The sequence below is a fragment of the Saimiri boliviensis genome, chromosome 11 (assembly GCF_048565385.1).
Source record: "Saimiri boliviensis isolate mSaiBol1 chromosome 11, mSaiBol1.pri, whole genome shotgun sequence".
Classification (NCBI taxonomy): Eukaryota; Metazoa; Chordata; class Mammalia; order Primates; family Cebidae; genus Saimiri; species Saimiri boliviensis.
Genome location: NC_133459.1, coordinates 39,355,607 through 39,375,547, shown reverse-complemented (window position 1 = coordinate 39,375,547; position 19,941 = coordinate 39,355,607). Strand labels below are relative to the sequence as shown.

The following is a 19,941-nucleotide window of genomic DNA, read 5'->3' as shown; positions in this document are numbered from 1 at the left end:
ATGAATGATGATGGGGCTTCTGAATCTCTGTCTCCTTGGTATGCAAGGGCATGGCTGAAGGACTGGAGCTAGAGGAACTGCCCAGATGCCCTTCTAACTGAAGGTCCCTGTGCATCAGCTAATTGCTGAATGTCAGAGTGGGGAGAGTCCCTTGAGATCATCTAGTGCGCCATACTTATTTTATTGATGAGGCATCCAGAGCCTGGGGAGAAAGCATGTTCCTGGAGAATGACCTCACATTCAGAGCCACCCCCTGTCATTTACTAGCCGGGTGACTAAGGCAAGTTACTTCACCTCTCTGAGCCTACTGCCTTGTTTGTAGAATAAGGACAATGATACATGCCTTGCATACTTGTCCAGGAGATTAAATGAGATAGAGTATGCAAAAGCACCCAGCTTCATCCCTGGCATATAGTGTAGGCACTCAGCAAAGTGTTGATGCTATTATTATTTTCTGCTGTCGTACCATAAAGCCAAAAGAGAAGTGAGTTCTCAGCCTCCACACCTCTGCTCCTTCCCTGTAGCACACTCCTCTCGATCTAGAATTCCTTCTCCATTTTTTGCCCCCATGCAAAAAATGAGGATACCAGTGTCCCAGCTCAGACCCTCCCCATGGGTTGGAGTGTCTGGTGCCAGAGGAAAGACTCTGGCATTGGCTCTGGAAACTGTTCTGGGAAAGACCCTAGAAGGTTGCCCCCATTCCCGACAGATGGGATGGCTTCATTCCCTGCAGGGTAGGCTGTGTGAAAGGGGGAAGAATTCCTCTCCTGGATTCGGTCTTCTGGGCTCAGATCTGCCTTTCACAGGGCCTCCGTCCTCCTAGTGTGTCTGTACTGTGAATTGGCTAGAGCCCTGACCATCCTTCTTTGTTTCAAAGCCTCTGCCCTAGTGCAGGATCCATAATGTCTAGCCTGGACGATTGCACCAGCCTCCTCTCTCGTTCTGCCTCCTGCCTGCCTCTTCCAGTTTATTCCTCATGTTGCCCTAGAGCAGACTTACAAAAACTCATTTTAGAGGGCTAGTCCCAGCTCTGTAACTCACCATGGGACCTCTGGAAATTTACTTTCCCACTGGGCCTCAGTTTCCTCTTTTGTAAAATGGAGCTAAAATGCTCTCTCTCAGTTTCCTTCTGGATCTAATATTCACTAAGTTGTGGGAGCAGTGAGGAGGGTGGAGTCACAGCTTTGGGCCCAGGAAACAGGTGGGTTCTGGTCTGGCAACTGGTTGGGTCTACAGACGACCATCCTGGGCTGTCCCAGCCCCTGTGCAAACGGAGCTAGTATTTTTCAGTACCAGGGACAGCAGCTTACACCTTCTGGACTCTGAGATCTGGGTCAGCGTAGAGAAAGAGTTCAAGACCATTCCAGAAGATGCCATAGGGAGTGGTGGTACAGGCTGTGACTGCCCCTCCATTGTTTGTGGTGGGACAGATGGGATGGTTCCTGGAGTTTTTGGTCTCTGGAGCCCATAGAATTATTGCAAGCAACTTGGCTTGTTTCTCTAGGGAGAGAGAGATTATATAGTTATTCCTCAGATCAACAGGGGTTGAGACTGGACATGTATGAAGCCAGTGGGGATCATCTCTGAGATTGCAGGAGCTTTCTTCTCCCTCTGAAGTCATGGAACTTAATCTCTACTGAATCACCTCTCAACTAGATGGGAGATTGCGGAGAGAGTGAGAAGAGCATGACAGCAGACTGGGAGTATGTGGGGCTGATCTAGTCCCAGCTCTCTCAGCACCTGGACCTCAAGCTCCCCAGCTGTGAAATGTGGGGGAAGGGGTAGCCAAAGTATCTAACATTTCAGGATTCTGTGACTCCTCGACTCAGGGTCTCACACTGGGTTTGGACAAGTCTTAATCTAAGAAGGCAAATTTGCTCCCAAATGGTCCAAAGCTTCCCCAAACTCCAAAAGAGGAGGGTTGAGGTCTTGAGGAAGTGAGCCTCAGGCTGTGTGTTGTGGGGCAGAGATATGGAGGCAAGGGACCCCCCGCCCAGCCACAGACCCATCCATCTCCTAACTGGGTTAGAGAAGACATAGAGTTAGGAGCCAGGGACAGGGAGAGGACCCTCACACCAGCACTATTACCTAGGCCTTTGTGTGTGAGGTAGGTCAGACACCATTTGTGGGTTTTCATCAACATATGTGATTGAACGGGAGGGTTCAGTTTTAAGTGTTACATGTGAATGTCATGTGTCCATGACTTGACTGAAGGTGGCAGAGTACATCATGTGTACATGTGACCAAGACCTGGTAGGACCATTTGTGACTGTGTGACTGTGATATATAAATGCATGTAGGCTTGTGTATGAGATTACTACATTCATATATGTGATTGTTCCAACTCACACATGTGTGCTTATGCCTCTCTGTGTGAAAAAAATATGTATGAGCTAATGCGACTCTGTGTGTGTATGTGTGTGTGTGTGTGTGTGTATGTATGTGTGTATGAGAGAGACAGACATGTTAATGATGTCATGGATTCCTGAATGTGCTATTCTAGTATTCCAGAAGCTGGGATGGTTTCAGAGAAGACATTCCTCCTCACCCTGTACCCTGTTCTCAGCCTGTCCTGCTGCCCACCCTCACACCCACTAGTGATCCTAGCCCTCTCAGCCTGTCCTTCTCCAGTGGGAACTTTATGAAAGATAAACAGATGGAGCAGGAGGAATAAAGTCTCCCTTTTCCCAGGCTGGGGTCTTGAACATCCCCTCCCCAGCCCACACTGGGTGCAGAGGAAGAGAACTGCCAAAGTAACCAGCTCCCTGCTCCCCAAAGCTTTCAGGGGCTGTGCTGCCTGTCCTGCCCTGGGCTCTCCCCCTCCCTGTGGGAAACTCCACCTTAATTCGCTTGGCCGCTAACCAGTGACAGCAAGTGATTCTTTTGGTGCAGTTTCTGTCTGAGGGCCACTTTCCTCCCCATCAAGCTCATCCAGCAGCCAAGCTTCAGCGGGGGAAGTCCCTGCAAGCCCTCAGCCCATCTCCCCCATCCGCCCACCCAGGAGGAGAGGGTGTCTAGAGGGACCACACTGCAATGCTGAGGAGGTTGCCATGGAAACCCAGGCAGGATGGTGTGCTGCTGGGTGAGGGAAAGCACCCCATGTTCCCTGCTCGGCTGAGCGGGAGGCTGGGATATGGGGGTCGAGTGCCTCTGAATAGGAGGCACAGAGACACAGGGGTGAGATCTCACAGGCCAGCTTTGGGAGTTCTTCTGCAGACCTTTTCTCAAAGCCAAAGGCAATTCGGGTCAACCCAACAGTCCCTCTCTGTCTTGTTTCCCTAATGGCCAGCTCCCCATACACATCCTCTCCATGTTCAGCCCTGCCTAGAGAAGGCGGGTTTGTTTGAGAATGGCCAGGCTTCCCATGGGGGCTTTCCTGTAGAGCCTGTAGAGGTATCAGAGGTGAGTTGTGGGGTCTGGGTGTGATGGGGTCTGCAAGGGTGCCTGGAAGAAGGAAAGTCAGTCTGAGAATCCCAGAGAAGATAAACTTTCCAGAAGACAGTGGGAGGAGGCACACTTAACCTTTGGGGCAAGGGCTGAAATCAAGGGGGAAGGTACGAGTCAGGGGAGCCTGATGAGGGTAAGGCGAGAGACCCAGCTGCGGATCTGTGGCTCTGCCCAGTGGCGCCATCATGACTCTGCCTGCAGCCATCTCTCTAGTCTGCTCTGTCAGCATCAATGCCCTGAGCAGGGCCAGGTGTCAGGCTGCAGACCAGCTCTGAGGTCAGCTCAGCCATGCCCCTGCCTCCAGTCAGAGCCCTGCTCATCCTCCGGGTCAACCCCCGACATCAAGAGAGTGACTTCGGCAGGACTCTCAGAAAAGCCTCATTCATAATCTGACCTTGTTCCCTCTCTGTGCTTGGGGTTGGGGGTCACAGAAGGGGCCACCAAGAAGCTGCGCAGCAACATTCGCCGGAGCACAGAGACGGGCATCGCAGTGGAGATGCGGAGCCGGGTCACGCGCCAGGGCAGCCGGGAGTCCACCGACGGGAGCACCAACAGCAACAGCTCTGACGGCACGTGCGTGCAGCCCCGCGCTGTGGTCCCCTCCCTCCTCCTCGGTCCTCCAGTCACAGAGCCACTGGGCAGGGTGGGAAAGTCTCCCTGTTTTGTTTCCAGCTAAAACATCTGGGTCCTCTGTGTCTCTGACTTCCTTCATACCCCTCCCCTCAACACTCTGTGGTTGGACCCCAGGCCTTCCTATTGTTCTCATTGGAATATCCAGACACCTAGGAGCTATCAAGTCCTTTTGTATCTTTCAGGAAGGGACCCTTACGTCCCACCTCTTACTCACACACTGCCCTGCTCTAGAGGAGAGGGTGGAAAGGAAAATGTCCTAAAATTCGTTTAAATCTAAAACCACTGTTGTGGCCCAGATGAGTGGCATTCTCTCAAGCAGCCTTGCTTAGAGCTTAGGGAAGGAGATTGGACTAGATCAATGTTTTTCAGACTATGGATGATGACTCATAGACAGGAAGTAAAATAGGTTTAGTGGGTCAAAACCAGCATTAGAGAAAGAAATAGGCATATGTCATGAAGTAAGAATAAATTGCCTTGTGAACTTTTGTTTCCATTTTTTATATATAGATGCACACAGGTCTGTCATAATGTTAAATCTCCTTTCTTACATGTAGGTTGCATTAAAAAATCTGAAAGTCACTGGGTTAGTATTCCCCCAGATCTAAGTCTATGAAATTATAGTTGTATGACTAAGATTTTCTGCTTCTGCTTCAAGCCCAGTGACTTCCAGGCTCAGGATCCTGTGGCTCCATTGATTGAGATTCAGTGATCGTATGTCTCACTGCTGCACCTACTTCCATGAATGCAAGTCCTTGCAAGCATTTATTACATCTTCCCATGTGCAGGACATGCCTAGGCATCTCAGATCGGTGATTCTTAACACTGGGATCTACCGGCTGTGATCAGACCAGGAACAATGACCATTTAACACTTACAACAACCCTGAGGGTTGTGGGTACTACCATTATCTCCCTTTGACAAGTGGAGAAACAGGGAGAGGAAAAGGGTGAGACACCTTACCCAAGGTTACAGCTATTAAGTGGTGATGGAGTCAGAACTGGAATTAAGGCCATTTGATTCTGTGACCTTTGTTCACAATCTCCACACTCTCTATATCCAGCTCCTAAAATTCTGTGACCTTGAGAGTCTCAGATTTCATTGTCCTAAGAATGTGATATTAGGCTATTGTTGACCATGACCAATAAAAGTGAAGCCTTGAAGCCCCTCCCGGAGGGATGGAGGCTGGGCCTAGCTGGGGAGAGACACAGGCTGTCTCTGATAAGCATACACAGCCTGCTTTTTTCCTCCCTGCCTGCCACTAGCCAAGCGGGACTCAAGGCCAAACTGCCTAGTAGGAGATTCTCCCTTGGACAGGCTTTTTTCTCTGTAGCCAGGAGCCTGGGCCTTTCTAGGAGATCTTAGAATTTTGTTCTATCATAGCCCCTGAGCAGACCAGGGCCAACCCTCCCTCATCTGTCCTTTCTCAGCTGGCCACACCCAGAACATCTAGGCTGGAGCACAAGAGAAGAGTAGCACTTTTCCCTTGATGATAACAACAACAGCAACAGGAACTATCATTTAATATTTCCTGTTTGTCTGGAACTTTTCACCTGCCCTAATCCTCAACATATAAAGGCCCGTGAGTTGGGCATCATCTCTGTTTTGCAGGCAAGGCAATCTTACCTTTGGGAGCCTCTGTTTTCTCATCTGTAAGATTGGGTAATAGCTCCTACCACACAGAGTGGTTGTAAGGATTAAATGATAAAACACATGTGGAACTTTTAATGCACCATTGGCACCTGGCAAGCTGTCAATCACTGTCAGTTGTTCTCGTTTCTGTTTCTAGACACCCGCACAGTCATGGAACGACCACAAACCGCCATCACTTGCAATTCACCTCAACCCTGTTATTGTGTTATTTTGGTCTTAGTTGCTGTTCTGGCCACCACCTCGTGTTTGACTTGAATTTCAAACTTACGGTCAACGCAAACCTCAGTCCTTATAACTTGTTCCAGGCATTGAAATTTCCAACCTATGTCTCTGGTTCTTGGCATTGACATGTACTGGTGAGGACACAGGTGTCCATCAAGCCCTGCCTTGTAAGGGTCACTTTAGAAATCCCTGGAGCTTAAGGATTAAACAGCATCATTATGTTATTATTATTAGTTTGTTTTCTCAAATAACATCAAAGTATTTTTCTTCAGTGTGCAGAGATGAACAGTTCTGTTTGTCTTTACCCAGAGTAGTATAGTCATACTGTGTAGAGGAGAAACTGAGGCACAGAGGGAAGTGCCCAGGACCCTAGGGGCAGAGCATGGCAGTCTGCCAGCCACTCTTTCATCCTTAGGTTACCCTGACACCCTCACGCACCCCTCTGCCTCTTCCTGCAGGTTTATCTTCCCCACCACCCGGCTGGGGGCTGAAAGCCAGTTCAGTGATTTCCTGGATGGGCTGGGACCAGCTCAGATTGTGGGGCGACAGACGCTGGCAACACCACCCATGGGTGAGTCTTATTGAGGGCAGATTGAGTGGGGTGACGGGACCATGCAGCAGAAGGGTGAACTCAGTGGGGGCTCTGCATCAGCCATGATAGAGTTTATTCTATCACCAGTTCTGCATGATCTCAAACAAGTCACTTCCCTTCTTTGAGCCTCAGTCTCTTCATCTTTAAAATGGGAATAATAATACCCACTTGAGTTCCATGGTCTAACAATTTACTTTATTGAGCTCCTGTTAGATGCTTTGCATGAGGCATTTCAACTGAGTGCTTAGGAACTGTGGCTTATTTGACTTGTTACACCCAACAGTGCCTGGCACCTAGAGGCCCTTTAGTAATTTTCTTTTCTTTTATCTTTTTCTTTTTTTTTAAGACAGAGTTTTGCTCTTGTTACCCAGGCTAGAGTGCAATGGCACGATCTCGGCTCATCGCCACCTCCACCTCCTGGGTTCAAGCTATTCTGCCTCAGCCTGCTGAGTAGCTGGGATTACAGGCATATGCCACCACACCTGGCTAATTTTGTATTTTTAGTAGAGACGCGGTTTCTCCAAGTTGGTCAGGCTGGTCTCTAACTCCCGACTTTAGGTGATCTGCCCGCCTCGGCCTCCCAAAGGGCTAGGATTATAGGTGTGAGCCACCGTGCCCATCCCGCTTTGGTAATTTTCTTATCGCTCTTCCTTGCAGCTAGGAAGTATATTTGGCCCTCTGTATTCATGGGTTCTGTGTTTGCGGATTCATCCAACCTTGAATAGAAAATATTCAGGGAAAAAAATATTCCACAAAGTTGCAAAAAGCAAAACTTGATTTGCTATGTGCCGAGTACTACCCTGAATCCATGCAAATGAAGTAATGTGTAGGCATTGCCCTAGGTATTATAAGTACAGTCATTTTCAGTGTGTGAATATCATAGAGTATACTTACACAAACCTAGATGGTATATATCCTTTTAAAATGTATATGCATTTTTTCATATGGAAAACCATATATCCTAGCACCATTACTGAATATCAATCATTTCCCCATTTGATCTGCAATGGCAGTATCAAGCACCATATATCAGGTTTCTCTATATGCTCCATTATAATCTTATGAGCCCACTGTCATATATATGATGCATTTTTGACTGAAATGTCATTATGCGGCACACCAGTGTAATCTAGAGATGATTGAAAGTATATGGAAGAAGCTTTGCAGTGGCCTGTGCCTGTAGTCCCAGCTACTCAGGAGGCTGAGGCTGGAGGATTGCTTGAGCCAAGGAGTTTGAGACTAGCCTAGGCAACATAGTGAGACCCTGTCTCAAAAACTAAATAAAATAAAGCGTATGAGAGGATGTGCACAGATTATATTCAAACACTATTTTATTTTATTTTTAAGATGGAGTTTCACTCTTGTTGCCCAGGCTGGAGTGCAATGGTGTGATCTCAGCTCACTGCAACCTCCACCTCCCGGGTTCAAGCGATTCTCCTACCTCAGTCTCTCCAATAGCTGGGATTACAGGCATGCGCCACCACACCCAACTAATTTTTTGTATTTTTAGTGGAGACGGGGTTTCACCATGTTGCCCAGGTTGGTCTCGAACTCCTGACCTCAGGTGATCCACCTGCCTCAGCCTCCCAAAATGCTGGGATTACAGGAGTGAGCCACCACACCCAGCCTATTTTATTTTTGAGACAGAGTCTTGCTCTGTTGTCCAGGCTGGAGTGCAGTGGCGCCATCTCGGCTCACTGCAACCTATCTCCACCACCCGGGTTCAAGTGATTCTCCTGCCTCAACCTCCTGAGTAGCTGAGATTATAGGCATGTGCCACCACACCCAGCTAATTTTTGTATTTTTAGTAGAGACAGGGTTTCACTGTGTTGGCCAGGCTGGTCTCAAACTCCTGATCTCAAGTGATCTACCGCCTTGGCCTCCCAAAGTACTGGGATTACAGGCATGAGCCACCGTGCCTGGCTGCCACTTTATATTAGAGACGGGAGCATCCAAGGATTTTGGTATCCCTGGGTTGGGGCGGGGTAGGGTTCTGGAACCAATGGATACTAAGGGATGATGGTACGTCCTGAAGCCTACACTTCATCCTGTTAGCTTCAGTCTGTTTCATGAGCTCTCAGACAGAGCCTCCCTACCCTCTCCCTCCCTTAGGTGTTGGCTGTGTTGGCTTCCAACAGCTTCTCCCCAGGATAGCTCCTCCAGAGGTGCTTCCTCACCTCCACCCCTTTCCCATCCGTCTGACCCGAGCAGCGCCTGACCCAGCCCCCATCAGGACAGTGCTGGACCTTTGGCCCCCCCAGCAAATGAGGAAGCCGAGCGCAGTGTCCTGCAGCGAGTCATGCAGTGGAGCTGGGGTTCCATTCTAGGCCAGGACTCCTTCCACTCCACTGCCCTCAAAAACTCCCTCCCAGGAGCTCCTGCTGGCTGGAACAGGAGTCTATGGAGACCCGCAGAGGGTCCGGGTCAGCTGAAAGCAAGGACTGGGAATTAGCCAAATCAAGGGTTTGGCCCTTGAATTGGATTTGGCTAATTCCCAGCCCTTGCTTTCAGGCCCTTAAGGGTCTGGGGAGCCTGTTTTCCCAGCCCTAGACCCAGCCACAGGCTGGGCAGCAGTGAGAGGAGCCAGCCACTTCCATGAGGCTAATGCCCCGTGGCAGCCAGGACCATTTGCATGTGGTACCCCCTGGTGCCAGACCAGGGAAAAACAGGTTTGCCTTGTCCACCTTGTTAGTGATGTTACAGTGAGACCTGGAGATTAATTCCTAAGACCTTCCCTTCCCACTTCCCCACAAGGAGGACAGGAATAGCTGGATGGAGGTGGATGGATTCCAGGATGTCTCTTGAAATTGGTAAATCTTCCCGAGTATACAAATACAAACAATTGCACGATGGCTCAACGAATCTAAAAATGGTGACCGAACCCAAAGTCTGGCCCATTTGATTCTTCTGGGTCAGGCTTTGATTCTGCACCCCTGTAAGGGACTTCACTTTGTTCCAAGTGACTGACTACTACGTAATTCCAAATTTTGCCAACCAGTGTTAAACAAAGCTAATAGTTCCTAGAAATCAGGTAACTGACATAACTCCCTCACACAGAAATTGCCCTCGGCTGGATAATCTATTCTGTGGGAGTACAGTGAAGATTTCTTCAGCTGTCCACACCCAGGAAGTCTGCTGGCCTTTTCCTTCCTCCGTTGGTAATACACTAGCAGGCCCTCATCAGGTAGGGCCTCGTGTCCTGGGCAGGCTTTTAGCTCCGTGCCTCTTAAAATGGATGCTGTTTCAACGCAGATGTTGAAGGAGGTGAAGAACGGCCACTGAGCCCACAGCCTCCCCTGTCTTCCTGACCCAGGAAGCTCTGTTGCCTAAATTTCCTATTCTGCTCAGTAAAACAGAAGCCTCTCAGCTAGCCAGACACAAATGGGGACTTGGCAGCCATCTTTTGTTACCCAATCATGCCCTTGAAGGTCATGTCCCCACTCCACCCCAAGGGACCTATCAAGGGATCCCTCAGCTGCTTTAAAGTGGTTTCCTGAAAGCAGTTCTGACCCATGTGGTTGGTGCTATCTTGTTCCCTTTCTAGTGTTGATGTAGCCTCCTCTGCAGACTGGCAGTCAGTACAGCAGCTGGCTGGCCTGCCCCTTGGTCTGGCCCTGCCTGGACTCACCCTCTTCTTCCTTTCAGGAGACGTGCACATTGCCATCATGGATCGGAGCGGCCAGCTGGAGGTGGAAGTGATTGAAGCTCGGGGCCTGACCCCCAAACCAGGCTCCAAATCCCTCCCAGGTGAGGGATTTTGGAAATGGGGTCCTGACAGGGAGGGGCATAGAACCATGCTCTGGGTCTAGCAGGTCCTCAGCTCCCTTTGGTCTAAATCAGGATTTTTGACAGTGGAGTCACAGCTTGCCTGGAAGGCCAGTGACTAGGGCGGGGAGTAAGGGTGGATGGAGGAACCAGTACTTGAGTCACCTCTTCTGCCTGCTGTCCACTGGCCGGCTCATTCCATGCACGCTGCTCACCTCCAGGATCACCTGACAGTTAGGTGACGGGCAGTCCACAGCTATCTCTCCTGGATCCCTCTCTGTCATATGTTCTCTCCTCCCTTAGCCACCTATATCAAGGTTTACCTGCTGGAGAATGGGGCCTGCTTGGCTAAGAAGAAGACAAAGATGACCAAGAAGACCTGTGATCCCCTGTACCAGCAGGCTCTACTCTTTGACGAGGGACCCCAGGGCAAGGTGCTGCAGGTGGGTGGCACAGGGCCAGTAGGACAGGGTAGACTCTTAAAGACTGGAAGTTATCATTCAAAGTTTTTCATTTATGATTTATCCTGTGCCAAGTGCTGTGAAGTGCAATAATTTGCATTACTCGTTTATTTTCACAACCTTGTGAGGTATTATTGTCCCCAGTTGATTCATAAGGGAACCAAGGTTTTGGGGATAACCAAATTGCTCCCCAGGTTGCACAGCTGGTAGGTAGAACCAGGACATGTGTGACCACTGCCTCCCCCTTCCCCTGGTGCTAATGTCCATTGCACATCAGTTTAGTGCCAAGCCTTGTGTTAGGTGCTTCCCAAACATGACCTTATTTCATCTTGCAGATGATTTTGTGAAGTAGGTGTGATTCTCTCCACTTTACAGAAGCAGAGTCTCTTACAGATGAGGTCACTTGCTTGGGGTGAGCCCAGGCTGGGTGATTCTCATCCCAATTACTTGAGAGCAACAAAGGCCTTCTGCACACTTGGCATTGTTAGCCCTTCTTAATTCTGGGAGGGAGGGATCTTCATGCTCATTTTATAGATGAAGAGCCTTAGGTCATGTGGCGATAAAGCACGGTGGTGGATCAGTCTCTGGGCTCAGTCCTAGGTTCAGATTCAGTTCAGCCCTTATTAGCCATGGGTAGAATGTCGTGAAGATTAAACAGAGGATTGCATATAGAGTGCCTAACAAATAAATAGCTACTCAGTGAGTATTAACAGTCATGGTGGTGGCTGCTGATCTTGCCTGAGGCCATGAAGGTAACAGAGAAGAGGCTAGAGCTAGGGGCTGTCTGGGCCATCCAGCTTCTCATCTAGGGCTGCTCCTCTGAGCTGAGATGGTTCTGTGGCAAGGGGCCTTGGAATTGCAAATTTAAAGAACTGCAGAGCCAGACACAGTGGCCCACACCCAAGAGTTTAAGAGCAGCCTGGCAACATAGCAAGATCCCATCTCTAAAAACGTGAAAAAAAACTAGCTGATCATGGTGGCATGTGCCGTAATCCCAGCTACTCAAGGTAACAAGGCAGGAGGATTGCCTGAGCCCAGGAGGTCAAGGCTGCAGTGAGCTATGATTATGCTACTGTACCTCAGCCTGGGTGACAGAGTGAGACCCTGTCTCTTAAAAATTAAAAATAGGCCGGGCGCGGTGGCTCACGCCTGTAATCCTAGCACTTTGGGAGGCTGAGGCGGGTGGACAACAAGATCAAGGAGCTCGAGACCATCCTGGCCAACATAGTGAAACCCCATCTCTACTAAAAATATGAAAAATTAGCCAGGCACAGTGGCATGAGTCTGTAGTCCCAGCTACTCAGGAGGCTGAGGCAGAGGTTGCAATGAGCCAAGATTACACCACTGCACTACAGCCCGGCAACAGAGTGAGACTCCCATCTCAAAAAAAAAAAATAGCCAGATGTGGTGGCAGATGCCTGTAATCCCAAAATTCAATGTGCTGAGGCTGGAGGATCACTTGAGCCCAGGATGTCAAGGCTGCCGTGACCTATTGCACTCCAGCCTGGGTGACAGAGGGAAACCCTGTCTCTTAAAAAGAAAAAAGAACTGCAGAACCCTAGGCTCTGGGGAGTGGAAGCATAATCTTTGGTGTCTGCTTAGGAAAGGATTCACCAGTGAAAACATAAGTTTGAAAATCAGTGAGTGAATCTATTCCTCTCTCCCAGCGTGTGGCTGGAAGCAGTGAGGGCATCGGGCTTACACAAGTCCCACGGCAAGCTGGCAGCGCAGCCAGAGCTATAGCCAGGTCCTCAACTCTGTCTGCCCCTTCCTGGGGAAGGCTGTTGTCTGTAATGCTGGGAGGCTCTGGAGTCACATGCCCAGGTCCTAATCCCAGCTCTGCCACAAGTTACTGTGCAACTTTAGGTTCGCCAATTCACCTTTCTGAGCTATAGTTTCCTCTGTGGAAATAATGATACAGAGCACCCTACCTACATGGCTTGTTATAACAATTAAAAGAATCTAGGTAAAATCCATAGGATCACATCTGACACACTTCAAGTGCTCAGTAAATTTGATTGTGTGAAATCAGTCTTGAGTTCTGGCTCCTTCTGTCCCATCTGTGCCCGGCTGAAACGTGTAGGTTCCCGGGCCTACTGCACAGTCCTGGAGTCAGGGAGGTGGCTCAGTCCCTCCCTCTCTTCTTCCTGGCAGGTGATCGTCTGGGGAGACTATGGCCGCATGGACCACAAGTGCTTCATGGGCATGGCCCAGATCATGCTGGACGAGCTGGACCTGAGCGCCGCGGTCACCGGCTGGTACAAACTCTTCCCCACCTCCTCAGTGGCAGACTCCACACTCGGATCCCTCACCAGGCGCCTGTCCCAGTCATCCCTGGAGAGTGCCACCAGCCCCTCATGCTCTTAAGGATGTCAGGAAGAGAGGCCAGGATGGTGGTGTGGGGAGGGGTGCCTGCTGGCCCCACGTCTCCCCTGTACATAGTCTTCGTGTCTTTCTGGACCCCTTGTCCTGCTGCATGCCTGTTGGCTACTGGGCTCATCCCAGCTGGCAGTGGAGACTGTAGTGTGTGCGTGCGCGTGTGCGTGTGTGTGTATGTGACCACGTTCTATCTGTTCATTTGTCGGTATAGTCACTCCTGGTGACGCCATGGGCTGAAATGTCTCCACGTCTCTTTGTATCTTGTTGAAAGAAACCCAAAGGAGTGTTGTGTGGATGCGACTCACCCTGAGGAGTCTCCAGGGGTGGAAGGGGGGCATGTGGCCACTGGTCGGTGCTGCCTGGTCCTGGGCCCGGGGCAGAGCCTGTGTGTTCTCCACCTGTGCCTGCTCCTGGTGGTCTCCGCTTCGTTTTCGGTCTTGTCTTTTGTTCCACTCTTGACTCTCACGGCTCTGCCGCTGTTTTCTGAGGAATGTAGCTCCCGCTGCAGCTGGCCACACTGAGGGCCCTCTGGGCACCCCACCCCACCAGAGCCACTCTGGCAGCTCTTCCTGCCACTGAATGCGTTCTGCAGCATGTAGCATGCCCACCTAGCTCCCTGGCCAGGGCCCTGTGGAAGCAGAGGGTACCTGGGGGGCTGAGGGCTTAGAAATGACTTTCTCTGTGGGGCTGGGACTGTCTCCTTCCTGCAGTGAAGCACAAGGTCTCGGTTCCAGGGTTCCTGGCCAGGTGCCCCCTTAGCATTTGTTCTTCATCTTCTGTCTCTTCAAGCCTCCCTACTCCGCCACACCGAAGGAGCTCTGCCAGCGGGCCTGGGCAGGCAGCTGCAGAGGGCATGTTATCTGCTAAAGCAGACAGTCCTCCTGAGGCCCTGAGGGTGGCCCTGACCTCTTGAGGGCTCATTCCTGGCAGGCATGAGGAGGTGCTGTGGGTAGGGCTGTTTGCTGGACTAAGGAGGGCTGAGGCTGATTGTTCCCAGCCACTGCCGAGGATCCCGTCTGACATGTGGGGATTCCCTGCATGAAGTTGTTCATTTGGGACTCTAGCTGCTGTGCATTTCCAGACCAGGGTCCCTGTCTGGGAGCTCAGACTCAGCTGGGCTCCAGCAGCCTGGCTCCGGACTCTCGTCTGCCACCATCACCAGCTCTGTCTAAGCAATACTTCCCCCTAGGCCTCCCTGCCCTCCTGTGTTCCACCGCTGCCCTCTGCAGAGCTGTCTGCCCCAGGCACCCCCCTGCCTCTGCTTGCTTTCTCACCCTTGTCTGGTTGGAGCTTCTCACAGTCACTCAAACCCTGACTTGATTTGGCAACTGGGCCCTGTTGGCGGGGACCAGTGCCTGGACAGGACCCTGTGAAATCTGTCCCCTGGGAATCCTGAAGTCTGGCTCAGGAAGGCCCAGATCTGTCCCTGTCCCTCCTCAGCTCTAGGGTGAAAGGTGAGAGGTTGCTCAGGAGATGGACAGAGCAGCCCTTGGGTTTGTGTCTAGTAGGGAAGAAAACAGCAGGGCAGTGGAGGTGTGGGGAAGGCGCTCTTTCCACCTCTCCCCAGGCATTATTCTCAGGTGCTGAAATGGCTGTGGCCCCAGCGCCTGAGGCAGGGGTGCGCTACCTAGGGTAGCAGTGGCAAGGTCTTGGGGCCTGAAAGACTTGGGGCCTCCATTCATAACCAAAGTTGGAAGTGGCTCTTTGCGATAGGTCGTCTCTGCCCAAAGGGTCTCCTTGGCTAGCATGGCTCTGTGTTGGGGTGAAGTCAGAGTCCTGTAACTTCTCCCAAGAAAGATAACGGAAGAAGCCAGGACCCCACCTGGCCTGCCCACAGGGTAAGAAGTGGGTAAGGGCAGGAAGAAAATGAACAGAGTTAGCTTCCAGGCTCCTGTTTCTGCCGAAGCCTCTATTCTTGTCTTATTAGAGAAGGGGACCTTTGGGTGCATAGAGGGAGGAGGCCACTGGGCTGAGTCTTCTCTTTAGGCAAAAATGCTCTTCCCAGGCCCATTATGTTTATCAAGTTCTTAGAAATGGGCAAAGGGCTCTGTCCTCCTCGACCCTAATGGGGGATCAAGAAGGAAACTCCTTTGCCAAAGGGTATTTTAATCTCCTGTTTATGATCTATTCACCTCTAGAGCAGTCACAGTCAGGGTAGTGTGAAAATACTCTACGCCTTGGGATGACAGGGTTGTTAGTGACCCACAGGACAGTATAGATGTTTGTTGATGTCGCACTGAGTGGTGATACCCAGATAGCAGTCACTCCAGGAAATGGGGGCTACCCATACCCTCATTCTTCTGGTGGGAAGCTGCCTGCATAGAGGCCTGCCACTGGGGGGCTCCAGGCCACGGTGCCCCTGACCTCTGGGGAAGGGTTAGCACAAGGAAAGTTCTAGCTGGAGGAGGGGTCTGATGTGCTGGTCACGTGGGCTGACCTACCCACAATCCCCGGCAGCCAAAACTGCCCAGCAGTTGGGGATTGTAGGTAGGTCAGCCCACCTACAATCCCACTCCACTATTCTGCCTCTCCAAAAGAAGGTCATTTCCTCCCCAAACTGACCTTGGGGAATTATTCTTTTAACCCTTTGCACCAAATAAGTCACTCATCCCTACCTGGATTTTACCCCAAGAGGGTAAAGTGGTGTGAGGCTGACATGTCTGTGTGATGCAGTGTGGCATCAGGGTCTGTTTCTCAGCATCCTGGATGCAGGAGCTTTTCTGAAAAGCCACTCTGGAGCTGGCCTGTCCCAGAAAAGGAGGATGCACAAGTGTGACTCCTGGTGTTTGCTGGGGTGGGGGGCATCTGCTGTGTGAGGAGGGGTGGTGGGGAAGGAAGGGACATGGTCTCTCCAGAAGTCTCCCACCCTGAGGTCAACTCACTGCCAGGTTCAGTGTCCTGGCTTCAAATGCCCCCTCGCCCAGGTGAAACCCTGCTGTGGTTACAGGATGGGGTTGTTTGTCATTCCACCTCCTCTTGTCAGGCGAGGTTCATTGTGCATATAGCAGAGACAGGAGTGGCCCTGCAGTGATGTTGGGTTGTGGGCAGGGACAGTGATGGATGACTCAGAGCGTCTGTCTTTGTATTTCTGCTCTGTTCGTTCTGTCCCACTTTCTTCATAGACTCCTTTTCTCTGCAGTGGGCCTTTGGTATGAAAAAGGCTCCAGTAAATGGAGCCAAGTCTTGGTTTGACAAAGGGAACTTGATCCTTCAGGGAAGAACCATCTCCAGAATGACTCCCCATTTGGCTTCTTCTACCATCCAATTCTCCTAGGAAAGGAGCACTTAGGAGGTTCTTGGGATACAGCGAGTCCCCAGCAATGCCAGCATTTCATGGGGCTGAGGCAGAACCCAGGAGCTCCAGGAAAGGACACCCATAGAGCAAAGGCCTCGTGGAATCACTGCCGGTTAGAGCACTGAGGTCAAGCCAGTCCTCCCATGGTCATGCCACCCATCAGGGAAGCATCTCTTCTTTACTGCCAGCCTTGAGGAGAGCAGAAGCCTCCATTTTTAAAGACAATAAAGACCTCCAAGGGTACTTCTTTGGAAATGAAATGTAGCACAATCTTAGCCTATGTTACCAGGAGCCCTGACATGCAACCAGGGTCCCTCTTCCATGCCCTGCTGCCCAGGAGATGCTGAGCTCCTCTTCCCCTGGAGTTCCAGCCCTCCTAATACCTCATATTCCCCATCTTCCTCAGCCCAGAAAGCAATAGGGCTTTAGTGATGCTCCTCTTTTGTGTCTCTCTGATTGCCTCTAGCACTGTGCAAACTCTGTGCAAGAAATTGCTGCCTTTGCTTGATGTTGTAGACGAGTCGCTCTCCACCTGGCTGGAGAGATGGCACATCGTTCAGGGCCGGAAGGTTGTCCAGCAGTGTTTCTGCCGTGGCTGAGGGAGATGCAAAAGAAGAGGCCTGCTTCCCCGCCTCCTCCTACCTGTCTCTTCTACTCCCCAGAGTTTTCTTCTCCAGTATCCTGACACGTAAAGAGATTCTTTAAAATGCTGCTGCTTCTACCGGACTGTCTTTCACTGAGTGGTCAGGGAGGAGATGAAAATGTGGACCCATCCCCCCTGCCTTCTCTCTCAACCTTTTCACTCAGGTCAGAAGAGGTTGGGGCGAAACAAAACAAGCATGATTGAAGAGCAGGGGAAGCCCGCACAATCAGGTGAGGCCTGACGGGGGCTGGACTGGCCTGGTCTGGCTGGAAAAGGGTTCTTTTGAAAGTGTGCCTGAGCATCTCAGAGCAATGTCAGTGATGCCAAAGAGAGCAACTTGGCCTCCTTGGGCACCAACTCTGCTGGCTGAATTGCACAAACGTGGCTCAGATGTTGGCATGCCCAATGGTGGGGCCTTGTTCTCTGATAAAGGGCTTAATCTTTCCATGTAGCAAAGCAACTCTCCCTCCCTCCCCTCCCCCAAATCCTGAGCTTGGGCTTGTGTGGGCCCAGCATGGCTGTGCCTGTGAAGGAAGCCACGTCGGTGAGAGAAAGTTGCATTCTCTCAGGGGCCTAGACTGGCTTGGGGCAGGTGCTTGCCGAAAAGCGTGAGTGTTTCTGCTTTGAGAAACTCTTCCAGGGCTCTGGCTGGAAACTTGGCCAATAAGGACAGGGCCTTGGGCCTCCCAAGGAGTTCACACTGATGCTAGGAAGGGTCCCTGAGCCTGGGTTCCAGTCAGCTTGGCTAACAGAATGGGGCCTGGGAATTCCAGGGGCAACCAAGCATCCACCCCATTAGCCAGTGACATGGCCAGAGACAGCTGGCTAGAGGGCATCAAAGGCCGTTCTGTACAGTTTTGCCAGAAACTGTGACCTTGGGCAAGGCTCCTCACTTTTCTGGGCTTCAGCTTCCTCATCTGCAAAATCAGAGCATTAGCTGCTCTCTCCATGGTTCCCTCCCGGTTTTAATTGGAAGCCTCTGATCCAGAGCACATGAGGGTTGGGAGCCTGGTGCACCTGGTTCCTGTCACCACGGGCTGGTTTCCTCCAGCCACCGATGCCCAGGCTGGGTGCAGGCCCTCAGCTGGTCTACATCCAGATGCTGCCTCAGACAAGAACTCTGGGAATCCTAACAGACTCTGCTTTCCTCTCTTCGTGGTTTGTCCTCCCTCTTTTATTCTTGTGTGATGATGAGACATAATTAAGGGTCATCTACAATGGACAGTTTTCAAGGTGCTGATGTGATGTCACAATCTCAGCTACAGCCTGAGTAGATCAGTGTCCCCACCAGCAGATGAGGCTGGGTCTGTCCTCATTTCTGCTTCTGGGATGACATCACCGGGAGAGTTGAAGATCTGAGAATTCTAAAGGAAATGCTCTCCAATGGGAGGAGAGAGGGAACTGATTTCCCTTCAAAGTATTTTGCTTCTTAAGACCACTCCTCCTTCCAGAGTGTCTTTAACCAGACATCATCTCAGAAGGCAGGGCGGCTGCTTCCTTAGGGAGAGTGGGCCTGATAGCTCAACCAACTCTTTTAGCATGTAAACTCACAGAAGGCGAGAACCCCTTTTTTTAGACTTTCCAAATGCATCCTGCAAAGAGAGAGATAGCTGATAGGGACTGACAAGCACACTGTTTAGATAAGAAGCAATTAGCCTTTTATATCTGTGCTCTATACATTTTCTATGTGCGGCATCTTTCCTAACTTGTTGTGGTTCCTGGGTGGCAGGTGTACAGCTGGGAGGGACTGCCAGCTGTTTCATACAACGTTCTTGCCAATTCCCTTGAGGAGCAAATTCTTCACATGGCTTCTGCATGTACAGTATTTGGGCAGCAAAACATGATTAAAGTCAGTTTGAAAATGGTTTCATGTGTTGCTTTCTATAGACAGTTCTTCATCCTAGGAGGAAGAAAACAAGGTTCCAGGTGGCTAAAAATAAGGGGAGGGGGATGCCTTGGTCGAGAGGCAGGAAAGAGCAGTGCATTTCAGAAAAAAGCATGAAAGATATGGCCTGGGCCTCTGACTCCTGTTTGGGAACTTTATGGTCACAGCAATGTTCCTGGGCCATGAAATCTGACTGGTCCAGGCAGCTTCCTGTCTCTGTCTCCCAGGCCCCCAGCTTCCAGGCCTTCAAAGGCTTCTATTTCCAGAGACTCCACAAGGGATGTCCAAAGACAGGGGAAGGTAAGATGGAGCTAAGGCCACAGCTTTCAGCCCACTATTCCTTTCTTTCTGAGTTCTTGGGTCCAGCAGCTCTGCTCAGGCATGTGGCTTGCTTATTGCAACCACACCTGATAGCAGCAGTAAACACAGCAGTTGACTGCTATGTGCTCCACCCTGCATCAGTCACTGATGCCTGGAACACCCATTCCCTTCCTTGTCTCATGGGGGAGCAGAACAGTATGCTAATATTTAGTCATTTTGGGGCATATCCACTCTCCTAGGGCTGGGTTTGGGGGGTACAGAAGATAGATAAAGGAAGTATAGCATTGTCATGGCATGTGCTTGCTGGCACAAGGCTGGCACCCTCCTCCCAAGAGCCCTCAGGGAACCTTCCCTGCGCTGGCTCTGGCCCTAGGCCTTGCAGTTCCCATGAGCACCATCTCTTGAAGGAAGGCTCATAAGATCATATGTGAGCTCCGCGGTACCCCAGGAGTCTGTCTTTTACCTCTTTCCCACTGCTGCTCTCTCCCTGAGACAGGGCATATACTCTCATATGGGTTTAAGAACTTCTATCCAGCAATTCCTTCCAATAACAACTGCACCCTCCCCTCTGCACCCACTAAAAAACAAAAAGCAGACAACAAAAACTGAGATCCAAAGAAATTCTAAAGGATGTTCTTTAGATAGAAG

General features: G+C 50.8%; 1 protein-coding gene and 1 long non-coding RNA gene across 3 annotated transcripts in view; both read left to right on the top strand.

The window, feature by feature from the left end:
• RIMS3 (regulating synaptic membrane exocytosis 3) overlaps positions 1–13,234 on the top strand; it is a 39,042-nt gene extending 25,808 nt beyond the window's left edge. For both annotated transcript variants that reach the window (XM_039473542.2, XM_010347531.3), the window contains 5 exons: positions 3,879–4,020; positions 6,411–6,523; positions 10,190–10,291; positions 10,613–10,752; positions 12,925–13,234. In XM_039473542.2, coding sequence (XP_039329476.1) covers positions 3,879–4,020; positions 6,411–6,523; positions 10,190–10,291; positions 10,613–10,752; positions 12,925–13,137 — 710 coding nt within the window. In that variant the 3' untranslated portion in view covers positions 13,138–13,234. The remainder of the gene's footprint in view (positions 1–3,878; positions 4,021–6,410; positions 6,524–10,189; positions 10,292–10,612; positions 10,753–12,924) is intronic.
• Positions 13,235–13,380: 146 nt separating this feature from the next.
• On the top strand, positions 13,381–18,952 carry LOC141580239 (uncharacterized). The gene is made up of 2 exons (XR_012512393.1): positions 13,381–15,571; positions 15,641–18,952. It is a non-coding gene; the product is annotated as an uncharacterized LOC141580239 (long non-coding RNA).
• Positions 18,953–19,941: the final 989 nt, after the last annotated feature.